This window comes from Lethenteron reissneri, chromosome 3 (genome assembly GCF_015708825.2).
Source record: "Lethenteron reissneri isolate LAM-NWPU_2019-01 chromosome 3, ASM1570882v1, whole genome shotgun sequence".
Taxonomy (NCBI): domain Eukaryota; kingdom Metazoa; phylum Chordata; class Hyperoartia; order Petromyzontiformes; family Petromyzontidae; genus Lethenteron; species Lethenteron reissneri.
The window spans coordinates 9,985,522-10,012,955 of record NC_083781.1 but is presented as its reverse complement, the minus strand read 5'-3'; the positions used below and the strand labels follow the sequence as shown (position 1 = coordinate 10,012,955).

At 51.8% G+C, this 27,434-nt stretch overlaps 1 protein-coding gene across 4 annotated transcripts in view; it reads right to left on the bottom strand.

Moving 5' to 3' along the window:
• The window catches only part of TRRAP (transformation/transcription domain associated protein), a 137,482-nt gene that overhangs the window by 90,150 nt on the left and 19,898 nt on the right, over positions 1–27,434 (bottom strand). Inside the window, exons 20-47 of one of the 4 annotated variants that reach the window (XM_061557410.1) lie at positions 26,898–27,154; positions 26,240–26,440; positions 25,313–25,464; positions 24,627–24,826; positions 23,967–24,184; positions 23,675–23,872; positions 21,455–21,715; positions 20,898–21,059; positions 20,136–20,232; positions 19,846–19,967; positions 18,491–18,661; positions 17,398–17,466; positions 16,148–16,228; positions 13,550–13,669; positions 13,052–13,171; positions 12,221–12,385; positions 11,549–11,730; positions 10,779–10,980; positions 10,032–10,160; positions 8,965–9,231; positions 7,840–8,046; positions 6,739–6,897; positions 6,072–6,197; positions 5,140–5,253; positions 3,550–3,696; positions 2,363–2,576; positions 1,577–1,702; positions 175–321 (exon numbers count right to left, since the gene is read on the bottom strand). In XM_061557410.1, coding sequence (XP_061413394.1) covers positions 175–321; positions 1,577–1,702; positions 2,363–2,576; positions 3,550–3,696; positions 5,140–5,253; positions 6,072–6,197; positions 6,739–6,897; positions 7,840–8,046; positions 8,965–9,231; positions 10,032–10,160; positions 10,779–10,980; positions 11,549–11,730; positions 12,221–12,385; positions 13,052–13,171; positions 13,550–13,669; positions 16,148–16,228; positions 17,398–17,466; positions 18,491–18,661; positions 19,846–19,967; positions 20,136–20,232; positions 20,898–21,059; positions 21,455–21,715; positions 23,675–23,872; positions 23,967–24,184; positions 24,627–24,826; positions 25,313–25,464; positions 26,240–26,440; positions 26,898–27,154 — 4,614 coding nt within the window. The remainder of the gene's footprint in view (positions 1–174; positions 322–1,576; positions 1,703–2,362; positions 2,577–3,549; positions 3,697–5,139; positions 5,254–6,071; positions 6,198–6,738; positions 6,898–7,839; positions 8,047–8,964; positions 9,232–10,031; positions 10,161–10,778; positions 10,981–11,548; positions 11,731–12,220; positions 12,386–13,051; positions 13,172–13,549; positions 13,670–16,147; positions 16,229–17,397; positions 17,467–18,490; positions 18,662–19,845; positions 19,968–20,135; positions 20,233–20,897; positions 21,060–21,454; positions 21,716–23,674; positions 23,873–23,966; positions 24,185–24,626; positions 24,827–25,312; positions 25,465–26,239; positions 26,441–26,897; positions 27,155–27,434) is intronic. The other 3 variants (XM_061557420.1, XM_061557429.1, XM_061557439.1) reach the window with 3 other exon arrangements.

Sequence of the window (27,434 nt, the reverse complement as noted above, 5' to 3'; positions counted from 1 at the left end):
CATAATCATAGCACAAGGCGACGATGAAGGCAGGCACTGTGCTTCACAGTCTGCCGTTGCTTCAAATAGGTGTGGGACGTTGCTACGTGCAATCCCAATTGAGTGAGTGGCAAGTAACAGCACTCGTCCCCCAACAGTCTGTTAAGGCCGGCGGGCTGAGCAGGGGCGTCGTACCGGCCCCCGTGTCGGCCACCCCTGGCGTCGTCTGCGGGGTCAGGTGATCGCGGACCATCTTCTGCAGCGAGCGCATGCACACGGAGATGAGGCGGTCGATGTAGCTCGGGTTGTTGCTGCACGCCGACTTGAGGATCAGCAGCGTGCCTGCCGACCGCGCAAACGCGACGCGGTGAGACGCGGGGAAGAGGCCGACGCTTAAAACCGAAAACGGAGCATACATGCACCTGCACCTCACTTTTTTTCTGGCGCCCTTTGCTGCAACAATGTTCGCATTGTTGTTTTTTATATTTATCGCGTGTGTTTCGTTGTTCACGACCGTTAAACACCAACGTTTGTTGGTCGTGCAATATCACCGAAAGACCCTGTACTCGTTCTCTGCAATGCTCATGTTGTCTTCTTTATTTTGTTGTTGCTGTGCTTACCGCACCACGGATCTCCCGTGTAAAATACCCGTGCGACCGGCTAAATGAGACCATCATCCCGTGTAACAAATAAAATGAACTTGTACTGTAGGTGGGACATTTGTACAGGGCTTCAAACAACAACAAAAAGGCCCACGGAAATAAGTAAATAAATGAAACAATTTTTTTAAGCTAAGGCTGCACTTGCTTCTTTACAACTAATAAACTTGCATAGAGTTTGTTGTTTGCATTAGATTAGATTGTGTTCTGGGTTGTAGACGTGTGTGTGTGTGCGCCTTGCGGGGTTGTTGAGGCACTGGCACTCCGAATCCAGCGACGCAAGTACAACTCCCGCTCAGTGTAAACATCGACACTGGAGTGACAAAGGAGGCTGTGCGTGGTATTGGCCACACAACCTGCCTTCCTGTGCCGTGCCCGGTTTTAAGAGGTGCTCGCTAACAGCACTTGCCCAGTCTGTTTATGAAGGCGAATAAGGGGATAAATTGTCTATCTTTTACCAGGTAAGGCCACTGAGCTGTAAGTATGTTAAATTTTTGTTCGCACCATACGTAGCCAACCGTGCTATTCGGAGATGCGCCCTTGCCACAAATGATAGCTCAATGAAGTGGCTTATCACGTGAAAATTTATAGCAGCCAAATACTCTAAATGCACGTTTCTAAATATGGAAGGAAAAACCGGAGGACTCGCAGAAAGATCCACGCGACCATGGGGAGAGAGACATGCAAACTCCAAATATATATAGACGTCAGGGTCGGGATTGAGCCCACGACCGGTTGTATACCAGGCAAGGCAGTTAACATCTCCCCACCACGAGATGTTGTACGTGTGACGGGAGAAAGGGCATGAGTGTAGGAGAAGGGGATGAGTTTAGAGGGAGGTCTTTTCTGCTCTGTTGTCCGGGGAGGGGAGGGGGGAAGATGCTCAACTGCGGTCCCGTGTCTGCCGTGCGTGCGGAAGTCAGCGGCGCCACGCTCACCGAAGAGCTGCGTGGGACTGCTGCTCGCCGACTTCTCGTAGCTGGTGAGGCCTTCGTAAATCACCTTGCCCACCGCCGCGTAGAGGCTCTCCAGCTCCTCGTACTTGGACGCCACGGTGGACGTGCCTGCGACGTAACCCATCCACCCCGACCTTGTCAGCGTTGGTCATTGACGCTTTTCGTTCGTTGAAAGGCGCGAGCGTTTGGCTTTTTGGCGGGGAGCGGCAGCGTCGCGGTTAGCGCGCTGCGCTACGAACCCGGAAACCCGAGTTCGATTGCCGCTCAAGAGCCACCAACACCGCGGTGGACAACATTTTCCGAAGTGTAAAAAAAATTACACCGCAAATTACGCGATGAGGGATGATACTCGTTTATTAATCATCGCCAGACTAATGCGTGCTTGCGAGCCAGGTGCCGAGTCAACCTTGTGCCGCTCGAGATGACGAGATGAGAAGCACGTCGCTGACCGTGTGCAAAGAGCTCGAGTCGCCGCGCCGTAAAGGAGGGCGGCTCCAACAAAATGAACCTTCATCGTTATCGTTATTAGCAGTGTAATTCTTGTTATCACTATCTCCGTAATCGTTGTTTTCACTATCAAAATCACTGTCATCGTCATCGTTATTAAAATCACCGTAATCTTCATCAAAATTGCTGGAATCGTTATCACCATGATAAAAACCACTGTAATCGTCGTTGTCGTTATAAAAATCTCTGTAATCGTTGTCATCATTTCTATAAGCGTAGTCATCGACTCGGGGCGCTTGAGAGACTCGCAACAGCACTTACTGGGCTCCGTGGGGAAGCTGCTCATTAGGCGGGAGAGCAGGCCCTGCACGGCGCGCAGCACCTTGGTGTTGGGGCAGCTCATGCAGGCGGCGAGTGCTCGCTGCAGCGGCTTGAAGCTCGCCAGCACGGTGGGCGGGGGCAGCACCGTCAGCAGGAAGGCCAGCACCTCCAGGCCCGTGCAGATGTTAGCCAGGTTCGCCTGCGCCTGCTGCTCCTGTGACGGAGCCACGGGTTAAACGGCACGAGCAGAGAGGTCAGCGATGCTAGTGTGTGTGATGGGGGGGAAAACGAAAACCGAAACTGATTTTATATTTATAGAGCGCCTTCACTCGAGGTTCTTGACATATTTCGATTTAAAGCTTTCGTGACTGCAGGGATTCATCTTCTTGGTTCTTTCGGTAAAGTCACGTAGAAGGGAAATACTAAAATAATAAAAATAAAACATAATTAAATAATTCTCACGACGTTTCGGCTGTCTTTCCGACAGACCTGTTCTTCACCTGCGGACGGCTGCTTGCGTTGTGGCCGAAACGTCGTGAGAATTATTTTATTATGTTTTCTTTTAATTATTTTATTACTTCACTTCTACGTGACTTTACCGAAAGAACCAAGAAGATGAGTTCTTGACATAGTTGAAGAAACGGTGACAATGGAATGATTTAGATGAGGAATGAGCGACAACGACCACGATAGAGGGGTACGTAGGGATCATGAAAGGGTAGGGGAGGGATGGGAAGGAGTGGAGAGGCAAGAGAGAAGAGGAAGAGAATGGAAGAGAGAACAAGCAAGCTGTGTAAGGGCTAAATGAAATAGCAGGGTTGAAATTGTTCAATTCCCCAAGAAGTTCCAGGCAGTGGAGCGAAACGTTCCAAAGTTACCGAGCGACAAATCTGCAGCAAGACCGTGGTAGGGAGGCTCGCTGCAAACATGCACGTAATTCACTTATGTTTCTCATCCAGCGACCTGGGCTTCTCAAAATTCATATCCGGCAGCCTGGGGCGCACAGCGAAAACCTACACAGTAACGGGGTTTCGTTGAGAAAACAGATACAGAGGGACAACGCCACACCCCTGAATGATCCTGGTAGTTCGACGACACTATTTGTACAAGTCCGACGATCATGATGATAATGGTGACGACGACAATGACGACGATGACGTCGCTGTGGAACGGTGGGGGAGACGTACGACGGTCATGAGCAGCTTGTCGAACCACTGGAGCTTGAGCTCGGCGTTGGGCCACATGTCCGGGCGCAGCGCCGTCTTGAGCAGCATCACACAGCGGCGAGACAGCTGCTCGCCCGGAGAGCCCACGGTGCCGGTCGTCTCGTTCACCTGCGACGGAGCCCCGACACCCACGACGGAAACACAACTCTCCTTGAGGGCCGCGGAGTTAACGTAAACTATAAAACTCTTAAAACGCTTTTTAAACCATCAGGTAAGGCCCATTGAGCTGTGCAGCTCTTTTTCAGAAGAGACCTGGCCCACAAATGGTAGCTGAACGAAGTGGCTTCTCACGTGGAAATTGATAGCAGCCAAATGACTCTAAACGCATGTTGTCGATTCTAAATGTGGAGGGAAAAAACCAGAGGATGCAGAGGAAAATCCACGCGACCACGGGGAGTGAGACCCTCGACTTCCTGTATACCAGGCGAGGTAGTTAATATCTTGCCACCGTGGCGCTAAACGTAACATTAATGGTGGCCCCTGGAGGGTTCGCGGTTTGAACCCGGCAGACCGCGCTGGTTATCGCCGTGCGGGTGTGTTCACTGTCAAATAATAATTACGCACAGTTCGCTTTCCCGGCGCACGTGAAAGGTCTGCTGACGTAATTCTCAACGACAAGGCCAGCGTGTGCCAGCGTCATACGTACCCCGCTTGGGAATATACCTGGCAGCAATCATCGCAATCACATTCTAAATTGAAAACTCATTTCTTTAGGACCGCTTTTCGTGTTTGCTTTGTTTGTCCTTGCCCCGCACCTCCGATTAGCACGGTTGGCTACGTTACAGAATCTTTATTTAGACTGGTGGAAGAAGTTTAACATAGATACGTACGGCAATGAAAGACGTTAAACATACATCCCCATAATGGCAGGTGGCGTTGAGTCACTTCGTGCTGCACCAGGGCCAGCTGCTACTGGGGGGTGCGCCCTTTCAAAAAATATGTTGTACGTATGCATGTTGAACTTCTTTCGCAACGTACGTAGCCAAACCGTGCTAATCAGAGGTGCGGGGGAAGGACAACAGACTAAACACAAACATTTATTTTAAGGAAATGTGATGGAAATGAGATGCGAGCCGCTCATCGTGTGTAAAGTGCTTCTGAGATGCCACGGCTCTATCAAAAATAGCATTAAGCACCACGTTGTTAAGTTTCAAATCTGCCCCCTCTCTCGAACGCTTTCCAACGAAGGTTCATCGTGTACATCACCACGCTGGTAAGTGCAGGTTGACGAAGACGGGCAAGCATCGATGTTGGAAGCACAGTACAGGACAACAATTTGACTTCACCGCACGGCCCTCTGTGGAAAACCGCGCGCTGCAAAAGTCTACACCATGCCTGTTTCCCCCAATCAGAGCACGATCCAAAGCTCAATCTGGCTTAGCTTCGCAATATACTGGACAAATTAGGTCAAAGGCACCATTACACCAGCACCGTAGTTACAGCGCCATAGAAGTTGTCATTATTATAATAATTCACAACATTCCTCCTCCCCTGCTACAACTGCCAGACATGCATGTTCCTCATCGGTCCTCTGGCTGCACCGCGGTTTACCTGGCAGGCGATGCGGATGAGGAAGTTGACCACCGTGTCGGTATGCTGCTTGTCGATCGGCTTCGCCGCCAACTGCTCTGCCACCGGCACCACCTGGCTGCGCCCAATGGGCTGCTGGAGAGAGAGGTGTGAGCGTGTGCGGGTGTGTGTGTGCGTGCGTGTGTGAGTAGGGGGCACAGGTGGTGCAATCAGCCAGTCATCTCAGTCATCTCAGTCAGTCGACCCGTGGCACCTGGGTCTGCCCCGTGACCTCCTGCCAGCGGGCGTTCGCCACTTCACGTGGCCTCAAGGTGCACATGGCCTGGCACAAGTGTCGTGGTGACGTCACCGCCACTTAGTGGTGAATGGCAGTTGTTGATGTTGTGCGTGCGTGCACCAGTGGGGAGCGATAGTGTAGCGGTTAGCAAGCTGCGCTATGAACCCGGCGATCCGAGTTCGATTCCCGCTCACAGCCACCACCAGTGACAATCATCTGAACTGGTCCTAGGCCTTCCCTAGGTCAATTCGGCCTCAAATGAGTACCTGGTGCGGTGTGTCAAGATAGCTGCTTGCCAACAGCACTTTCCCCAACAGTCTGTTAAGGCTATACGGGGAGTCTTTGTCTTTGTGTGCCAGAGACAAGGCAGTGACGGTAGCCCGTCACGTCGCTTGCCGCAGCGGCTCGCGGGTTCGATTCCACGAGGCCGCCCCTGGTTTGTTCACCGGACGTGAAAGACCCCGTGACGTCATTCGAGGCGAGTAGGCCCATTTGCGTGCCCACGTCACGGCCCAAAGACCACACCGCGGGTTCCTCAAGTGGGAGAGCACACGCCAGCATCTCACTCGCCTGTAAAGCTACCAGACTACATCTGCGGTACAGCTTCTTCCTGACAGCATCGCGCTATTAAAACACCTAGCTGGCGCCCCACAGCCCCACGATATCGGCCCCTTACCGTCGCAGTGGCCACGCGGAAGCGTTTGACGTCCTGCGTCGATTCCGCCGGGAGGCCTCGTTTAAGCGCCGCTGCCGCTGCAGCTGCGTCAGAGCAGGACGGGTGCTCCGTGTCCTCCTCCTCCGGCTGAACAAAGACAAACATGTTGTTGTACTGTCCACCCAAGCACTCTCCAGGCTCAGCGCTGGCTTGGCCTTAGTGGGGTGATGAGAACAGTGGAGGGGGGGAATTCTGGGTGCTTTGGTCAGTTATGAATACAGGTAGTTCTCGACTTACGAACATAATTTGTTCTTGGGGCCCACTTGTAAGTCAAACGGTACGTAAGTCGCAACGCGGTAATCTACTGAATTCAATTGCCCACACACACACTCACTCCCAGCACGAGACCGACTCATCACATCTCACGGAGGATCGCTCAGCTGAACAAAATAGTGCCGCGGGTTCGATTTGCAAGTGAGAGTTCACGTTTTAAGTCGATGTAAAAAATATATTTCATGGAAGCTGCTTCGTAAGTGCGGGTGGTGGTAAGCGCGCGTGTTCGTAAGACAAGGACTGCCTGTGAATATAATGTACAGATGACAGACACTAGCTATAGAGGGAGATCGATATATCGTCACCAGCTGGTGGATAACACAAAATGACGTGTGCCCGCCCCAGCCTTCCCTACCTGCGCATCCTTGATCCTCTGCATCTCCCACTTGACGACCACCTCGGCCAGGTCCACCGCCAGCTTGCGCTGCTCCAGCGTGGCGCTGGGCGTAAACGCCAGCCGCTGCATCGCCGACACCATGTGCTGCACCAGGCTGTGCCGCACCGGGTAGTACACCTACACACCGGGGCCGGCGGCACACGCGAGAGACGCAACGCCAGAGGTGTGTTTAGGAGACCAGAGTCGAATAGCAACTCTGTTTCTGGAATCCAATACATTTCCCGGTGGAGTTGGCAGAATGGTAGAATCGTGGGGGTTCGGGAGGGGAGATGGGGGGGCGGTGCAGTGTAAGGGAGGCCTCGCATATAACAACGGTTTGAGATGACACGGATAGTCTCGCCACAAACGTCATCGTTATCGTCATCCAAAAGTGAGAGTGAGCCTTAGAGGACAATAACCAGAGAGATGGCGATGAGATTGGTTCATGGGCAAGAGCGAGATCGAATGGTGACATTGCAGGATCCTCTGCCGAGCGACAATGACTGCATGGAGAGGTCTTGGGCAATCGATCGACAGTGGAAAACGATGATGACGACGACAACATTCATGCGGTGAGACTATTCTTAATCTAGATTTGAAGTTTTCGTGACTGCAGGGATCCATACTCTTTGGTTCTTTCGGTAAAGTCACGTAGGTGTAAAAAATATAATACATTTTCGGGCGCAACACAAGCGTCCATCATCAGGTGGGACAACCACAGCAAGAAACAATTGCTGAAGTGGGCAAAAGGGCTGCTCTAACAAAAGGCTATAAAGGCAAGTGAGGGGGGAGGAGCCAGGGAGCGGAGATAGAGCGGGGGATGTGGGGTAGGGAATTAGGGAACACGCAAGGGAATGCTAATCTTGCAATCTCAAAACGTTTACGTTCGGAGAAGAGTTCAATTTAAATGAATAACTTGTGAGCGAGCAAACAAACGAGTAGGTGAGCAAACCAAGGGATGAGTGAACGAGTCGGCGAGCGTGCCATCGACGCCGCGAGCCAACGAATAAGTAAGCGGGCGAGCGCGCGACGAGCGAGCGCGTGAACGAGCGAGCGTGCGTGAACGAGGGAGCAGCTGACCCTGCAGTGCTGCACTAGCAGGTGCAGGATGTGCACGAGCTGCGGCACCGTGTGGCCCTCCTCCACCATCAGCTTGCGCGTCCAGTGCGCCAGCAGCTGGTTGCCCTCCTCCATGCGCGCGGGCACGGCCGGCGTGAGGATGGCGAGCGCCTGCCGCACCACCAGTCGTGCTTCCAGCGCGTGCGCCTTCAGCAGGCTGATGAACACCTGCGGGACGATGCGGGCGGCGCCGGCGTGGTTTTTAAGCGAATTGCAAGAGGTGACAAAACCTTACGGCGTTACAGCACCAATGTTCTGGAACATCGAACGTCTTACTTGTCAAAAAGTATCCTGAGGCATAGAGATTACTGCTGGATATAATCACATTTGCCAATGTGATTTGTTACTTTGGTCGTTGCCTGCACATCGATAGTCCAATTTTAATGTGCCATTTTGTTGAGCGACCGTGCGTTGTCTTGGTGTGGTTTGGGTTTGTTTGTTGTTGTTGTTTTGCTGCCTTGCCAAGGCATTTCGTGATGAAAAATAGGACTGATATACTTTAATTGTTTTCGTGACTTTCTTACATTTTAATCTATTGTGCACTCCGGTGTGTTGGATAGCAAACCCACAACATTTACAATTTGAGTACGACGTTTCTTTGGCGACTGCAACCAGCATCACCAAGCGATTGCAATCGGTGTGCTGAAGGAGTAACTGATTGGCACGTTTTGATCACGTGACAAACCTCACTCATTGGCTGTGTCGGATGGAGGTGGGTTTACGAAACATTTACCAAAAAAAACTTTTTTTTTCCAGGTAAGCAAGGCCCACTGAGCGATGTGGCTCTTTCTGATAAGCGACCTGGTCACAAATGATAGCTCAACGAAGTGGCTTATGACGTGGAAATCTATAGCGGCCAAATACTCTAAACGCACGTCGATTCTAAATGTGGAGGGAAAAACCGGAGGACCCGGAGAAAAATCCACGCAAACTGCAACTATACAGCAGGCGAAACAGGGTCGGGATCGAACCCACGACCTCCTACATATCAGGCAAGGTAGTTAACATCTCCTAGCCACCGTGGTGCCCTATTATGAATGGTTGATTACTATCATCATCATCATCATTGTTAAAAAGGAGCGTCACCTGTAGCACAATCTTCTTGTGGATGGCGAACTTGGCGATGATGTGGGCCAGCACGAGGTGGCCGTGGTACTTGCACACGGGGTCGACGCACGTCTTGTTGAGCAGGCAGGGCCAGGCGAAGGTCATGAGGCGTCGCAGCTTGGTGTTGCGGCTCTTGTTGTTGTCGTGGATGTGGTGCGACGCGTGCTCCACGAGCAACGCGGCAAACTGCAGCACGGCGATCCGCAGCGAGTCCAGCATCTCGCCGTGCTTCTCGGGCTCCAGCACCTGCCGCCCCCCCGCACACACCAAAGACAAAGGTTCCACCCGTGTAGCCTTTAACAGACTTTCGATTTAAAGCTTTCGTGACTGCAGGGATTCTTTCCGACATATTTAAGCGTGGTGGTGTTTCATTCAGACGCTGTCTCCCCGACAGACCTGGTCTTCACCTGAGAACGGCTGCTTGCGTTGTGGCCGAAACGTCGTGAGAATTATTTTATTATGTTTAATTTTTATTATTTTATTATTTCCCTTCTACGTGACTTTACCGAAAGAACCAAGAAGACTTTAACAGACTGTTGGGGCAAGTGCTGTTAGCGAGTAGCGCCTATGAAGGCCGGCACGGCACACGAGGGCGCGAGTGGCGTGGTTGATGCCACGTCCGGCCGCCTTAATCTCCCCAGTGCTCTCATTTACACACCAAACCAGCTGTGAGATGAAATGAAACACGAGTCCCCGGGTCAGTACCACATTCCGCTAACCATTACACCCAAGTTCCCCACCACACACACAAACATCCCTGCTGCAGTACTGCCACAGTGGGTGACCCCCAGTGGCCGCTGACTCTCTGCGGCGAATGGCGGACGCAGCACCAGGCTGCAAGAGGAAATTACTCTACCAGCAGGGGGCGGTGTTGCTGCGCAGGTTTTCCAATTAAGTAATTTTCGAAAAAAAATGTTGGTCGTGACGCCGGCACACGTGGCCTAATATCACTCTTGTTCGAATAACGTCACGGGATCTTTGACGCGCGCCGTTCAAGCCAACGGTGCCGTCAGCGGTGCTGCCGACGCGGCGCCGAGCCCGCCCACCTTGTTGATGAAGACGCTGCTGATGCTCTCCAGGTTGTCGCCCTCGGGGTTGGGAGGCCCCAGCAGAGCCTCTCCTTCCGCCTTCTCGAAGCTGCTCTGGAACGCAGGGATGAGGATGTGCTGCAGAGCCTGCGGGGGGGCGGAGGGAGGTGGGGGGGGAGGACAGCACACAGGACATCTGAGGTCAGGATCCACCACAGCAGACTAATGCACGTGATGAGTCTGCTCCACAACGATTTTAAAGGTCTGGCGTAATACAGGTTTTTTGGGTTAGATCGCGTAAATATGTAAATGTGTCGTTAAACCCGCCACTACCCAACACAGCCAATTAGTAAGGGTTGTCACGTAAACAGAAGATGCAAATTCGTTACTAGTCCAGCACACCGGTGTGTTGGAGAGCCAAGCCACAACATTTACAATCTGAGTACGACGTTTCGCCACTAAGTATAACTGGCGGATTTAACGACACATTTATATATTTATGAGATCTAACCCAAAAAAACCTGTATTATGGATGATTTTGATCGCGTACGCCTACGTGTTAAGGTCAGGCAGTTCACCAGCACTGATAAAATAAAATAAGCCTGAGACACTGGATATCGAAACCGGTCCAGAGTTTGCGTGTGTTAAAGCAACGCTCCTGGGATTATGCACTCCCAGAAGGCCGAGTGGCTGATGGAATGTGTCATTTTTTTTGTTTACGCCGAGGGACAAATGTGCACGCGATGAGAAATAGCGCGGTCGTACCTTGGCCTTGAGCTCCTCGGGGAAGGTGGCGTCGTGGAAGATCTCGACGAACTTGAAGAAGAGCGCTCTCTTGTGCACGACGCCGTACGAGCGCGGAAGCTCCTCCTCCATGTACTCCTTGAGGAAGGAGACGTTGCAGAGGAGTGGCGACGTGAACGCCCGCAGCAGCTGGAACAGCAGCTCCATCTCCCCGTAGTGGTTCCTGCGCCGCCACAGCCACCAACGCGATACCAACGCGACGATCCGTCACCGTCCTTGTTACCATCATCAGCAGAGGCAGCATCGGCCATGGTCTCTTAAATATCTGGGTGAAGGTAAACCACGCCCGCCCCCCCTCCACCTCCATGCTCTCACCATACCTCATGGTCTTGCAACGCCACAATCTATTTCCCTCACTGTGGGTGGGAGAGGGGATTATCAAGTGCGCAAGAGAGCAAGTGAGCAGGTGGGTGGGCAGATGAGTGAGTGAGTAAACGAGTGGGGGGAGGGTGGGTAAGAGTGGAAGGGTTAAGTGAACTCGTGAGTGAGCAATTGAGTGAGCGAGGGATTTAGACAACCTCAGAGCAACCATATGAGTGATCACGTGAATAAGAGGGACGGACGGTGGTGGAAAAGTGAGCGCGTCAGTGAGTAAACGGGTTAGAGACTAAGCGACTGAATCACAGTGTGGCTAGGTGGTTAAGTGAACTCATTAGTGAGCGTGTAAGTGAGCGAGCGAGCAACTGAGAGAGCGAGCGAGTCAGCGAGCGAACGTGCGCGTGTTGCATCACCTGCAGTAGTTGAGCAGGCAGAAGGAGAGCAGCTTGGGCTCCTTCCAGTGCGACGTCACCATGTTCTCCTTGCGGTGGCGCTCCTGGAAAGCGTCGCTCACCCACACGCGCCGCAGGTGGCTCACCAGTCCCGGCTGGCCCGGCAGCCACTTCTCGTCGTGCTTGACCAGAATGCTGATGATCTGCGCGCGCCACACGGTCGCCCGCTCCGACGCTCGAGTTACGTTTCCAGAATCGGATTCATGCGTAACGTACAAAAAATAAATCCATAAGAGGTTTTTGGGTTAGATCTAGTCAATATTAATGGGTCGTTAAACCTGCCAACACATCGGTGTGCTGAACTAGTAACGAACTGGCATGTTTTGTTTACGTGACCCACCCGAGAGGTGGGTTTACGACACATTTGCATTTACGCAGCCTAAACTAAAAACACTTCATTACGATTATTTGGCCGTAGAAGCCAGCGTGTTAAATAAAAAAAAAACCCATCATAAACATCCACGTGCATCCATTCCCTGCGTGGCCTTTAATCGCGACTGCCACTCTTAAGGCTGTCGTCCTTCGCCCCGCACCTCCGATTAGCACGGTTGGCTACGTACAGTGCGACAAAAGCTCAACCCTACAAACATACAATCTCACAGGCCGCACCGTGGCAGCCCCCCCCTCCCCCACCTTGATTGCGTTGAACTGCAGGTCAAGTCGACTGCTGGGGGCGGTGGTTGGGGAGCCGGGCCGAGCGGGCGGGGTGGCGGCCGGCGCGAGCAGCCCCACGAAGCGGACGGGCGACGCCGAGATGACGTCGCGCAGGTGCCTGGCGTCCTTGTGCTTGAGGAAGCTCTGCGTCAAAAACACGTTCGAAGCATCAGCTCGCACAGCTTTGCTCGCGACAACCTCGATCCGTGGGGCGGCACACGGAGGTTTTAACGCCGTGCCAGCGTTTCTGTCCCAACACGAGCGTTAATTGAGGGCGACTGGCGGCTGCGGTTGGTGGATGTGGTCGCTCCTCGACACTGATGCACAAACTGCTCCCGTGTTCTCCTCGTCACCGACACGTGCAATGCGGTTTTCACATTTCAGGACTTCCGCCGGTAGTCGGGGTATTCCGTTCACCTTTCGCCAACGTTTGTACTCGTCCGCGTAAGTTCAGCGGTTCAATGATCAAACTGTGAAACATCACTGTGTCGGAACACGTGTGCGCGTGTTGTGACACACAGAGTAAAAGTTATCCCGTATAGCCTTAAACAGGCTGTCAGGGAAAGCACTATTAGCGAGCACCTCTGAAGACCAGCACAGCACACGAGGGGATGGGTGGCCAATCTCCACGCCCTGGCGCATTTGTCTCCACAGTGCTGATGTTTATTCACCGCACCATGTACTCAATTAAGGCTGAGTCGCCAAAGAGGAGGCCGAGGACCGGTCAGTTACACGTTCGTAGTGCAGGTGCACTCACCACTACGTTACCGGTCCCGACAAGAACAAACATACACACACACATACACACACCATGAACATGCGGCTCCACTGCGGGTCGTTCAGCGTGGCCTCCATCATGAAAAGCTCCACCGTCTGAGCTGGGTAGCGAGTCAAGAACTTGATGAGTGGCTCCCGGAATGGGCTACCAGCCTGGAGGAGAAAGGAGGGAGACGTAGGAGAGGGAAGGGAGACGGGGGAGAGGGAAGGGAGAAGGAGGAGCGGGGATTGGAGATGGAGGAGAGGGGAGAGAGATGGAGGAGCCGGGAGTGAAACAGAAGAGAGGGGGGGGGGGGGTGACAGGGGAGGGCGACGGGGGAAGGAGATGGATGGGTGCAAGGGGCTGGTAAACCTCTCCAACTTTTAGACAAAAACACCGTGTAGAAAGAACACACGAGCATACACAAACAACCACGTACTTGAGGGTAACAACACAGAGACTGGCTGGTGGAGCCGCAATCCCTCCCCCCGTCCCTCTCACCCACCCCCCCAGCCCGCCCCCCATTTGATAAATGCTGGTGGGGGTCGGACCTCGATGAGCATGGCACGTTCCGTCTTCATCACCACCTCCAGCAGCGGCTTCACCAGGGTCTGCGGCGCCGCCGGTATCAGGTGGAACAGGTTGATGATCGCCGCGCAAATCTTCATTTCCTGCCACGGAAAAACGCACAGAGCCGCCACGACGATTCGTCGGGAGAGTGTCAGGGTCGCTGTAAGCCAACATCCGGTTATTGAAGACAACACGAGCCACCAACCCGCAAGTTTTGATTTCACCGCTCTGCGTGGGTTTCCGCGGCGGCGCCGTACGGCTCTCCGACACGTGTTTGGGTCGTACCGTGTGCCTTTTGGCGTTCTTTGGTCTAACACCGGTGAGACAAGGCCATGAAGGAGGCGGTCTCTGGTGTAAGCCAATCAGATCCAAGGACAATGCATAATTATCAAATCGCGTTTGTTTGCATGTTTTACCACAAGCATGTGGTTAATGGAGACACGATGCCTTGTAACATGTGTTGATTTGGCGTTCCAACATCTTAACACCTCCTCTATTATTGCCGGAAAGTGTCAAGCCTATTCTCTTTTACTCATTATGATCTCTTCTTAAGTTATCACCGTACAGGGTATAAAGTGCATTCAGAACACGTAGTGCATGCAATGATGGAAAATGCACCACGTCCAGCGAGCGGTTTTGTCAGAGACGATGGCAGGGGATGAACGTCTTGCGACTCTCATGCGGGGAAAGGAACTTTTTTGTTGCTGGCTTGCATCAAACAACTAAAAGAAACATCTCACTTCACTCACTTTCTGCAAGGGCCACCGATGTTGTGGGATCTGGCAGAGGCCCTAGTGGAACTGGCACCCGAGTCTGGCACGGTGCGCTCATGCCATGAAAGTGTCCAGGGATGGAGAGACACTTCCTTGTGCATGAACAATTCTGGATAGGTGGGTTCAGGAATTGTGGTTTTGGTTCAAGTTTCATCATACATCCCTTTAATGTTAGACATCTGATGTCACTTTGTTGCAGAGAGCAACATCTATGGGAGGGTAGTACACTGAACAGTTATTTTCCTGTACAATTTAATTAATAAATAATATAGGCGAGCATGGCTGTATAAATTCTGCATCTATGCATGTTGCACGTTGAAAACAACTGCACACAAATTCTCTCAAAAACACGCACACACACTCTCACACGTACACTAACGCAGACTTTCACACCATCGCGCACATACTAAACTGACTGTCAAAATGATTCGGTAGGCATCATTGGATAATAGGGTAGGAACGAGTCTTGAGAGACCAAGCACCGTGGAGATGGAGTAATGGCATCAGCTCTCATGCGCAGGAGCAGGAAAGGATGGACAAGGGTGTTGGAAGGGCTTCATCCAGCAGTGGACAGAACATGGCTGAAGGTGGTGATGATAACAATAATCATGCTCGTGGTTGCAGTCACATGCTGATGCTTTCGCTGGAGATAGTGTCCATGATGATGGTCGTCTTGGTAGCGTTAGTGATGATGATGGTGATGATGAGTGTTCCACAGCAGCTCATGATGATGATAGTGACCCGATAACAAACTGAAAATACAAACACCAAAAAACTAAATACCTCCATAGGAGTGAGCAATACTTGACTAAAACAACTGGCCGAGCGGTGAGTTGCGCTATAGAGTTCAGTCGTACCAACTCGTTAAATATTAATAAAAAACTACGTCCCTCATTTGTGTGGACAAACGCCCTCTGTGGGTGTCGAGCCAATTATTTTTAGTTCACAAATGTTTTGTTTTCCATCAAATGGCTCCGTGTGGAATGGTGAAACATTGTCTTGCAACGTTAGAGAAGTAATGACATGATTTTACGCGAGGACTGTTTCTCAAGCCCCGCAACACAAGCACACCAAATCGCGTGCGTAAAAATCATCACGTTTAATCTATTCGAATAGGAATTATGTTTAGGTTTATACATACTACTACAGACGTGAGCTGGAAAGCAGCGGCCAGGCTGTGAGCTGGCACGAGCAACAAATGCTGAAGCTCTGCAGTCCTCTAGATATGAAGATGCTTTCAAGCCAATTCATGAGTGTCTTATACATTGGCTGACCTCTGCCGCCATTGTTGGCTGCCGCATGCTCAGCGGAGGAGTGCAAATGGGCACGTCGTGGTTAATCGTTTGGCAGGTCGCGTGTCGTGGAGTAACGTCCTCCCACCTCTTCCAAGAAATCTGGCCAGTGTGGAGGAGGAGGCCCCTTAGGGGAGCTGTCTATGCGTGGGCAAACGATTGCAGGGTTGCACCTTAACCTTTACACCCAGGGCGATGGGAAAATTAACTGATTGTCAGACGCAATCCTGATCGTGAAATCCGCCACAATTCACGGCACCGCTTGCTCGCGGGTGAATCGCCACACCTCTAAAACGTAAGGTGCCGTGTACTCGTTCCGGCTGCTTTAACGTCATTGCTCAATCCGTGAAAGAAAACCAAAAACGCGTGAATGCGAACACACGTTCGACACTGGATACACACCACGATAACGATAATAATCATAATAAACACGTGACGAATGGAAAGGACCCATCGGTGGAATGGACAACCGGTAAACGAATAAAACGACGAATGCGGCACACGCCAGCAGTACCAATGAAATCCCATAATTGCCAGGAGCTAACGCTGCCGGGCTGACACACCCAAGCGTCATCTCCAGACCCTCCATGGCAGGCTGAGCCAGAGAAAAACGACACAAACATCATGGCACGGGTAAGGGTGGTGCCCCCGCCAGGCACATTCATCAACGGGGAACACAAAGACAAAGATCCCCCCCGCACAGCCTCAACAGACTGTTGGGGCAAGTGTTGTTAGCGAGTAGCACCTATGAAGGTGGGCAAGGTACACCGAGGGGTGGGTGGCCAGCACCACGCCCGACCGCCTTTGTCTCCCTCGCGGCGATGTTTACGCACCGCACCAGGTACTCATTTGGAACTCGGTCGACCGAGGGGAGGCCCGGGACCGGTTCAGTTAATCGTCACTGGTGTTGATCATGAGTCGAATTCGGGTCGCCGTGTCTGTACCGCAGTGTGATAACCGCTAAACTACCGCTCCCCACACACACACACAGGTGCATTGCAAACAGCACCGGTGAAAGTATCACACGGTAAGGGTCAGGGGTCACTGGGCCAACAACCCTGTCAAACAGATGGAAGGCATCATACAACATGTGTGGACATGTAACACATGAAGCACGAAAACCTTATAATACACTACACACAAGGAATCATAGCACTCAACACGAGGACCTGTTACACATTCTATACAAGGAACCACAACACACAATAAATAGACAGAGACCTCTACCATATCATACATCATGATTTGTAACACACAACATACGTGGACTCATTTCCTATGGCCAATGAAAAGCAACTATACACAAGGACTAAAAATAAATAAAACACACTGACATATAAAACACAAAAAACTCAGGACCTATGTAACAACAACAACCGCCATTCGCCACTAAGTGGCGGTGACGTCACTACGACGCTTGTGCCATGCTATGCATAACACATTAAAACACACAGACCTATAAGGGATTATACACAACAACCTATAACATGAACCAAAAGGACACACACATGGGGTGGCATATAAACAAGTGCTGATCCAGCATTTCCCAGATCTTTACAAGGAGGTGACACCACACGCAACAAGTGGAAATACAGTCGATCATCGATCATCCGGCACGCTTCCAAACATTGTTCGGCAGTCCCGGGCCGATCCGGCGAAACCGGCAAAACCGCTCCAAAGGCTGTAACCAGTGAAAGCTTTTGGTCAGATTTCAAGAGATCATGTGGATGAGTGGTGGCGAGTGGCGCCCGTCAACCGGCTCACCGATCCGTCATTGCGTTGTCCTCCCTTGTGAGCGATCACCACCACCTCCATCCACTTCCGCAGGTGTTGCTGTGTGGGAGACACAAAAGACAAGGTCCCTTCGTATCGCCGACACAAACCGTTAGGGCAAGCCCTGTTAGTGAGGCACCTATCAAAGCCGGCACGGTGCACGAAGGGGGTACTGTGGCCAGCACCACGCCCGACCACCTTTGTTGCACCGGGTACTCATTGAAGGCTGGGTCGACCTAAGAGTGGCCCAGCACAGGTTCAGATATTCATCGCTGATATGTTAGCAGTGAGGGGAAATCGAACTTGCAGTGCGCTAAACACTGCGTTACACTCTTCTTCAATGGGAGACACACGCGCACTCACACACACGTGTACACGTGTAGACAAGTTCACTGATACGAGAGCTAACCAACTCACTTTCCCAAACGATTCATTGAATGAACCCATGAGCGCTCATTCACAAATTAGGCCAACGTACAATTACACTCCACACGCGTATGAAGATATATTCACACACGCGTATACATATGTTAATTTACGCACGTACATACAGACTGGCATACACATGCACAAACAAAAGATCCCCCGTATAGCCTGAACAGACTGTAGGGGTAAGTGCTGTTAGCGAGCACCTATGAAGGCCGGAACGGTATACGAGGGGGTGGGTGGCCAGCACCACGCCCGACCGCCTTTGTCTCCCCAGTGGCGATGTTTACACACCGCACCAGGTACTCATTTGGGGCTGAGTCGACCTAGGGAGGCCCAGGACCGGTTCAGATAATCGTCACTGGTGTTTTTTGTGAGTGGGAATCGAACCCGGGTCGCCGGGTTCATAGCGCAGCGCATTAACCGCTACACTACCGCTACACAAGCACGCACATGCTCTCACACGCGTGCATGTGCAGGCATAAACAACAATCGGCATTCGCCACTAAGTGGCAATGATGTCACAACAACGATTGTACCGGGCTAGATACACTTTGAGGCTCGATGACAGGGAAGATCCACCCACACACGCACACACACAAGCATTCACACACGCCAGCACATACGCACGAGCACAGCCCAAGTGTCACCGCCGTACCATGATCTGGTCGCAGAATTTGTCGTTGAGCGAGCTGGGAAAGAGGCGGGTGACGGAGGTGAAGCGACGGACGACGTTGAGGCTCAGGCTGCGGTAGTCGCCCAAAAGCATCAGCAGCGGCCGCATCAGATTGTGGATCTGATCCATACCGATGGTTGTGCCCTCCAGGAACTATCAATGGTCAACACACAGACACACGAACGGGTCCACAGAGTTGGCTATTTTTCCTTACACCTCTGTATAATAATTCTGCACATTTTGTATTGGTACCATTCTTACACGGCAAGGCTATCACAGTCGTAACTTGCTAGTATTTATTCTTAAAATGTTGGCCAATTTGGACCATGAAGGCAGCAAACAATGGCCCACTCGTTTAGAATGACGCCCCGGGATCTGTAACATCGACTGTGAAGAAGACGGCGCGTACTTTATGACGGAAGCACCTGTAGCATTAGCCAGAAAGGGAAACGTTGTGACCTGCTGTGTGGTGGTTGAGCGGGTGGGTGGGTCGGTCGGTGAGTGGGTGAGTTGTTGCAATCTGCAGTGTAGTCGTCGAACAAAGTGTGGTTGAGATGAAGCAGCCAGTCCTAAATATTGGTTGATGAATCAACAAGTGACGTTCGTGGAAACAGTACCAATGGAAGCAGCAATAGAAGAGTGATATGGAGGTAACTAATGTTGGGAAGACTCGATTAACTTGTGGACTCAAAATGCTCCTCAAAAAAAGGTATGTTGAAAATATATCACTCGAAAACGAGAGCTGTCACTCAGTCACGGCAATGACATGAATGTGGCTTTGATGCAAGTAAAGGCAGTAAAGTCTGGTTAGGCCGAGGGAGTCCTTAGGAGGGGTGGAGGATTTTTTCATGAGGTTGGTACATTTCGATTTAAAGCTTTCGTGACTGCAGGGATTCATCTTCTTGGTTCTTTCGGTAAAGTCACGTAGAAGGGAAGTAATAAAATAATAAAAATAAAACATAACAAAATAATTCTCACGACGTTTCGGCCACAACGCAAGCAGCCGTCTTCAGGTGGAGAACAGGTCTGTCGAGAAGGCAGAGTCTGCCTTCTTGACAGACCGACAGACCTGTTCTCCACCTGAAGACGGCTGCTTGCGTTGTGGCCGAAACTTCGTGAGAATTATTTTGTTATGTTTTATTTTACTTATTTTATTACTTCCCTTCTACGTGACTTTACCGAAAGAACCAAGAAGAGGTTGGTACAGTCGTAGTAAACATGGCGGGGAAACACATGCGGCCACGTGCGGGCCATGTGAAATTAACGTGAAGTGAACTCAGCCGGGAGGGGGGGGGGGGGTAGGGGGGCGAATGCTTCGGAGCGGAAACACACGACACCTTTTCCATGCACGACTCGCCCGCCTTCTGCAGCTCGTCGTTGCTGGAGTTGAGAGCCTTGAAGAGGGCCGCGATGATCTTCTCTCGAACCTCGGCCAGGTAGTTGCACGACGCCAGCGCTTCTGCACCGATGGGAGCGCAAGGGGCAGCAGTCAACGTCGACGGTGCGATGACAACGGTGGTGGCTGCTCGTGCTTCAACGGTTTGTTAAGGCAATAGCGGTGTGGGGGGGTGGGGAATATTTCTCTGTGTGCGGAGTCAGCTGGGCAGGCACCTGGCACGGCACTTACTGAGCGCGGCGATGCGCAGGGGAACCAGGGAGGGCAGCGACTTGTAGCAGGGCAGCTTCATGAGGGCAGCGTCCTCGGCCTCGCACAGGGTGAGCAGCTGCGAGCAGGGAGAAAAGTACAACGAGGGAACCAAGAGAACATACTCTTAGTTTTTTCGGTAAAGTCACGTAGGTAAAAAATGAAATTAAAATTAATAAAACAGCAAATCTGGCTGTGACGGTCCCACCTGATGACGGAGACTTGTGTTGCCTCCGAAACGTCGTGATTTATATTATTTTATTTTTATTAATTTTTATTTCATTTTTTACCTACGTGACTTTATCGAAAAAACTAAGAGTATGAATCCTTGCAGTCACGAAAGCTTCAAATCTAGAACCAAGAGAACGGTCATGCTGTCCTCCTTCCCAATAACCGCAGTGATAACCGCAACGTTAATCTCCTTCCGACAAACCGCAATGCCATGTCTTTCCTGATAACCGTAATGTGATCTCCTTTCCAATAATCGCACGAAAGTTGTAGAGAGAACAGTCCACACTACTCTCTTCGTCCCTATAACCGCACTCCACCCTCACTCCTAAAAACTGCACTGTGCTCTCCCCTTCCCAATAACCGCATTACAATGTACTTTCCAACAATTGCAATGCACTCTTTCCCCAATAACTGCACCCCACTATCCTTCCCAATAACCTCATTGTGTTTCTCCTCCTTCCCAATAACCGCAACGTACACTCCTTGCCGGTGCAAGAGCGGCCGCTGGCACACCTCGGAGAAGAAGAGCTTGTGCTCCATGATGGTGAGGTCCATGGTAAAGAGGCGCGGCTGAAGCGTCGTGCAGAAGGTGTTGCCCTCCATGAGGCCGATCTGCGCGTTGGCCGGCTGATGTTTCAGCAGATGCTTCTTGGGTGGGATCATGTCTTGGAGCACCTGCAGTATAAACGAAGGAATTGCAACTGATAGAGCCACAGAAAACGGTCTCCACCCGTGATCAATATGGGCCGGTACAAGTCACACCAAACCCGCGTACCGGCACTTTTCAGAACGGTTCATATTCCTCCCCGCTGTGCTGTTAACACAGATGGGAAATGGCAGTGAACATGGGCTGCTGCAGGACTCCATACCGATGCTTCTACATTTTTATCTCAATCACCAACGGACGTTTGAGATAGAAAACAAACCGCAAGAGGCGCTTACGCATCAAACGCCGGAACCCTAACGCAAGCCAAACATTATACAGCTTTCCCCATCACAGTTTATGACAACTTCCCGACCGGTTCTCGGCCATAATGAGACCTCACCAGGTGAGTGGGTGACGCACGCACCTCCTTGTGGGGCTCCATAATGTCGGCGACGCTCTTGCCCGTGGCGCGCGCCAGCACCTGCAGCGAGCGCATGGCCTGCACGCGCACCGTCTGGTTGGGCGAGGTGACCTCGCGCACCAGCTCGTGCGTGGCCGCGTGCAGCGCTTTGGCCTGCGAGGCCACCAGCTCGGCCGTGCGCTCGTCGTCGCGCAGCGGGGACGCGCACCGCACCAGCAGCTGCTCCAGCGTCGCCGTCGCCATCGCCACGGCGCCGCTCGACACCTGCGAGGGGAAGATCGTGGCGAGGGGGCGGCGGTAGGTTAGTAGCCGCGCACGGCAGAGGTCGCAAACGTGTTTTGATTCCTTACCCGTACCCGGCCGCACCAGGGTCGCAAATGGCTACCCGTACCCGGCCGGGTACGGGTAGCCGGGTATCGGGTAGGGTACGGGTATCCGGTTGCGACCTCTGGCGCACGGCGAGGAAGCTCTCCGAGTTATGGAATCGATAAGCGGAACATCACGCCTCCATCGCATAGCCGCACCTCCACATTATTCAGTGGCGGGCCGTGTATTTTACACCTAGGGTTTCAGCGCTATCCTCCCGCAATTAAACCGCCTTCGAATAACCTCACCATGACACTAGGGCTATAGGCCATAGTCATTCGACGTAACCACCCGTTATTCACAGTGACAATAACCTTTATCGAGTGGAATAAAGTGATTTAACACGAGGCTCAACACCTATGAGAGATACAATACACTAATTGCAGAGACATGAATACATGGTGACTGAAACCATAAAGAATGTACCACTATTACGCAGTATGACAGGATGCTGTATCACAAATAGACATCGCATAGCCCAAATCAATGTCATTACCAAAGAAACAGGAACAAACTCACAACAACCAGTCACATGTACTCACACGACCACCAAGCAAGCAAAAATGCCGTAAAACGAAAATAACCAATCAGGATTCAACAGGCTTCCCCAAACAAAACAAATCTAAAGCACAACATCTAAAAATCTAAACGTAAGGAAAGAAAGATGTAATAAATCTTAGATGATGCTACGTTACGTGCTAGCTAGATTTACTTCAGTTAGCTAACTGGCCCTCTGATCACGCCACACGAAAAATGCTGACGTAGGCGGCTAGGCCAGCTAGAAGGCTCCGGCGTGTCAAAGAATACGCCCAACATGGCAAACTCGACATCTGATTGGTTAAAGAATATGACAATCAACAACACTGTCCCCATTTGCTTCAACAGCGAAGGGGATTCACTCGACATTCTGAAGGCCTCAGGGTAGATTTTTCACCAGGAGAGGCGGAGACAGCACGGATAAAAGCTCTAATTTATGAGCTGCACTGGAAGTAGTGCAACTGAGGGAGAGAGTAGCTATGAAATGACGTTAATAGACTGATGGGAACGAACTTTTATTCATACAAAGAGTATGAATACATATAGCATTACACACGGCCTTCTGGGAGTGCACAACTTCTGCGGCATTGGTTCAACGCAAGGAAACTCTGGCCCCGGCCTTGACACTCGATTTCTTGTCAGCAGAGCCGCCCTTTGCTTGAACTAATGCTGCACTGGCAGAAGTTTATCAGCAAGGATCCCCTTCTCTACCGGACATTGGTCATTGTTCGATGCAAATTCTGCACCAGAGAAGCGGAGCTGACACAGCAGTAAGGGAGACAGGTGGCATGAGAGAAGCAGAGACGCAGCATGGAGATGGTGAGAAACGGACACACCGAAATTAAATAATGGCTTCCCCAGAATTGCACATCATCAGCACGCCACAACCACGCGACCCTCATCAGGTCAGTGAGCGATCGCGTAGCATCCGTATATTGGGTTTTGCCATTATTACGAATCATCAGGAGAGCATGGTCACATTACTCTCTTCTGCCCTCATCAAGGATCATCAGTCGAAATTCATTCTATTCTACACAGCCAAACTGTCACCACCATAATTAGGCCTCATCAGCATCGCACTGTTCTATTGCAGAGGTCAGAAACCAAAATAACAAGAGCAGCCATTTTTGTCAAATTCTGTAAAAGAACTCAATATTTCAATAGCCGCAATGCACGTGAACACGAGACGATCCTCAATAAATAACGCCACCAGGCAGTCCCTGAAGAGTCGCATGCGGCTCCGGGGCCGCAGGTTGCTGACCCCTGGTCGATTTGCCATCTCCTGACGGCCACCTCGCAGCAAAAGACCGATACACTGACCTCCCCGGTGAGGTCCATCATGACGAAGAGCAGGGCCTTGAGGAAGGTGTACTGATGCTGGAGCACCCAGGCGAGAGGCAGGCGCTCCATGAGGAACTTGATGGCCACGCAGCCGCCCTGCTTGGCGTACCACGCCTGCTCGTAGCAGCACGCGCACAGGCGCTCCACCACGTACGAGAAGAGCGGCAGCTGGCTCGCCTGCGGGGTGGAGAAAACACGGTGGTCGGCGAGTGGGCGGAATGAGTTGTCCGGGGAGTGGGGGGGAACAGTGTCCATTGAGTGGCAAGCGTACCCTCTCCTTGGAGCCCATGATGATGGAGGCGACGTCGAAGATGATGGCGAGCGCCACCTCGCCGATCTTGCACAGCTCTTTCTCCTCGTACGCCATGCACACTGCGATGGCGTCCACCAGCACCAGCGGGTCCATGCAACGCGCGCCGCCCTCCTCGCCGTGGAACATCAGCGTGCTCAGCTGCGAGTCGGGCTTGTGGGCACCCAGCGGGAACGGGCCTGGGGCGGCAGGGACAGGGGGGGGGGCACAGGAGGAAGAGCAGTCGCAAAAAAGTCGAAGCGATTTCCTGCTCAAATGAGCATTGAGGCGATGCTCATCGCGTTTTACAGCTCCGAACCAATGGTGGACATTCCACATTACTGTGGCATGCGGGCCAGCCTCTGATTAGGACAACCCGTGAGGGAGAGATGATGGGGCTGAGTCAACCCCCAACTAGCAAATGAACTTGCAACCTTACGATTGAGAGTCACTCAGGCGGAGGGGTAGCGGCGTGACGAATAAAACTAACTGGAATAAAAAAAACATATTTAAGTCGTTTACCTATATACAGCCGAACGAGCGCAATTGTAGAGGTGCAGCCCTGCAATGGATCACAGCCGGCAAGAGGGTGCCTACCGAATCCAGGCGCCCGTCACACACACACACACCGCTCCCCCTCACCGGCCAGTTGCGCCACGGCCACCATGGTGTAGTGGCGGATGAGGCTGGCCACGAAGGGCAGGGCGCTGGGCCGGAGGTCCTTGATGACGGCCGACATGAAGGCGCCGGTGAGCGCTTGCTCGAAGGTGCGACGCGCCGGCGTGTCCTGAGCTTTGAAGCGGTGCGAGATGATCACCGACGGGACCGGCTTGTCCGTGAAGCTGGCGCGGCGGGCAGGGTGGTACGGTAAACACAGGGGTCAATTCGCCACTACCATCACCACCAGCAACAACGACAGCCGCCGTTCGCCACTATATGGCGGTGACGTCACCAGAGCGCTTGCGCCAGCCTGGCGATTCGCCACCACCACCCACCATCACTATTGTCTGCTTAAAATGGTTAAGACTATATATATATTTCAGCAGGAAGAGCCCAATGAGATGTTAGGCTCCGTTTCATAAGATAGGAGGGTGTTAAGGCAAACACAGTGGTCACTTTACCATCACCACCACTGTGTCTACTTAAATATGGGTACACCAATGATGATGAAGATTATACTGTTTTACAAAAATCCTATTAAAATAAATTAAATGCATTTCAGCCATTCTCTGTCCACTGATGAATGAAACCCTCCCAGCGCCATGTCAGACATGGGTGTTTTTTCACTGATGCGATGCTTTTGTGAACACTCTGTAGGAGGGCGGCACCTGGGATGCGCCAGTAGCTGATGCAGCGGAACCTTGCTGTCATCCAGGCACATCATGGCGACCAGGAAGCAACGGATGACCTCCCAGGCTTGACGCCTGTAGTAGGGTTCCGTGCTGGCGCTCTTTAGGCAGTCCAGGGCAGTCTCAATCGCCTGATCGGGGCAATAAATCATCACAAAAAACACCAAGCCTTGTTAAGTTTGCTTTCACAAATGTCGCGAAGAGGAAATGCATAACACAATGTTTCACACGTCTGGCTTCCCCTTTGGGATATATTGAAATGTAAAGGAAGTCTCCAAGACAGGCAAAGAATGAGCAGCAGAAAGAAAGGAGCGCCGGACAAGCAAGAAGGGTAAGACGGGGAGAAGGAATGACCTGGGCTAAGATGTCAGAGACAAGGGGGGGTGGGGGGGGGGGCTGATGAGAGGGGAAGAGAAGGAAAGGAAGTCACGAGCAGAAGTGAGCTACATGGAGCAGAGTCTATTTTTGTATGGTGTGGTGGGAAGAGAGGAGGCTTTAAGAATGGGGGCGGCCACATACAAGTCACGTGACTTTGCGGAGGCTTGAGCTCAAATAGAGATTTGTATACATCTAGGACACGCACTAAAGGTGGACCGGTACCAAATTACTGAAAGAAACAGGATAAGGAAATTAAAGCTTTTGGATTTTTTTTGTTAATACTTATCCGAAACCTACCCATGTGATTTCATTTTAAAATGATGGCTTTACATAACGATTTCAACAAAAAGGTGGTGACAATGGCGACGGTAACTTCGGTCACTGAAGGACGGCCGTCAAACCGTGCAAAAATCTGCGGGGTGGCAGCTGAAACGCACGGTGATGGCGAGATATGGCGGCATCGACGTCAATGGCCACAAGGCGACCTCTTCACCATGACCTCGGCAGCAAAGGCGTTTTGAGACGCACCTTCTCCATGGGCAGCTGTATGGAGGCCTTGCAGTCGGGAAATTCCACGGTGACGCTGGGGCCCTGCGTCTCGGTGCCCTGCCAGCTCAGCTTCTGCGACTCCTTCAGCATCTTGCGGTTGCTGCCGCCAAACTTGCCCAGCACGCGGTAGGCCACGTGTGAGATGTTGTCCGCGGGGTTCCTCAGGGTCCGCCACAACGCCTGCCGTCGAAGCAGATGTCGGAAGGGTGGGCGGAGGTCAGGAAGGTCAAGAGAGGAGCGGCGGGCAAAGCGCCGGGAGAGACGGAGTCAAATGTGAATTTCGAAAAAAAAGCAAATTGCAGCACTCGTCATTAACACTGCCCTACAAATAGTAATAATTTACATTTATAAGGCGCAATTCATCAAGAGATGTCAGTGCGCCATGCACGAAGTTAGGAAATATAAATAATACAAAAGAGGCCCTGGCAAAATTTGGACCGTGACAACAGCGCACACATGCACCTACTTTTTTTTTACATTATAGGATCGTGAGCATCCAATGTACAGCAAGAGGGCACACGCACACATGTAGGGTGAACATTCCTGAGCTCCGTGACATATGTCGAACAACGGACACCTTGCAAACAACACGTGTTGCTTTTGTGGTTGTTTGTTGTCGACGAGCACACACACGAACCTGCATGAGCTCGGCGCGCACGGGCTGGATGTGGTCGTACAGGAAGTCGGGCTGCAGGTTGTCGACACACAGCTCGAGCGTGCGCAGGCCCTGGCTGACGAGCGTCTGCGAGCCGTTGAGCGCCGACACCAGCGGGTCCATGAGCATGGGCAAGTAGGGCAGCAGCGAGCTGAGGCGCACCGGCACCGTCAGGCACAGCTCCACAAACAGGTCCTTCATGTACTGCTTGTGCAGGCCGCTCTGCAGCATGTTCAGGCCTAGGCGGAGTTGCAGGCACAAAAAGAAGGGAATCAGAATGAGAATCTTTATTTAAACTGGAGGATTCCGATGAACTATGAAGCTCCTTTTCACAATGTCCAGTATGGGCGGGTCAGCAAGTTACAACAGCAAACAATGCAAAAACACGACAGGAATGCAAAAATTAGATAAAGATAAGAAAATTACCGAACATAAATAAGTACCTAATTATTTGCTTACCCAAGTTCGATTTATCAAGTTTGGGCAAGGCAACAAAAACAAAAAAACAGTCCCAGACCA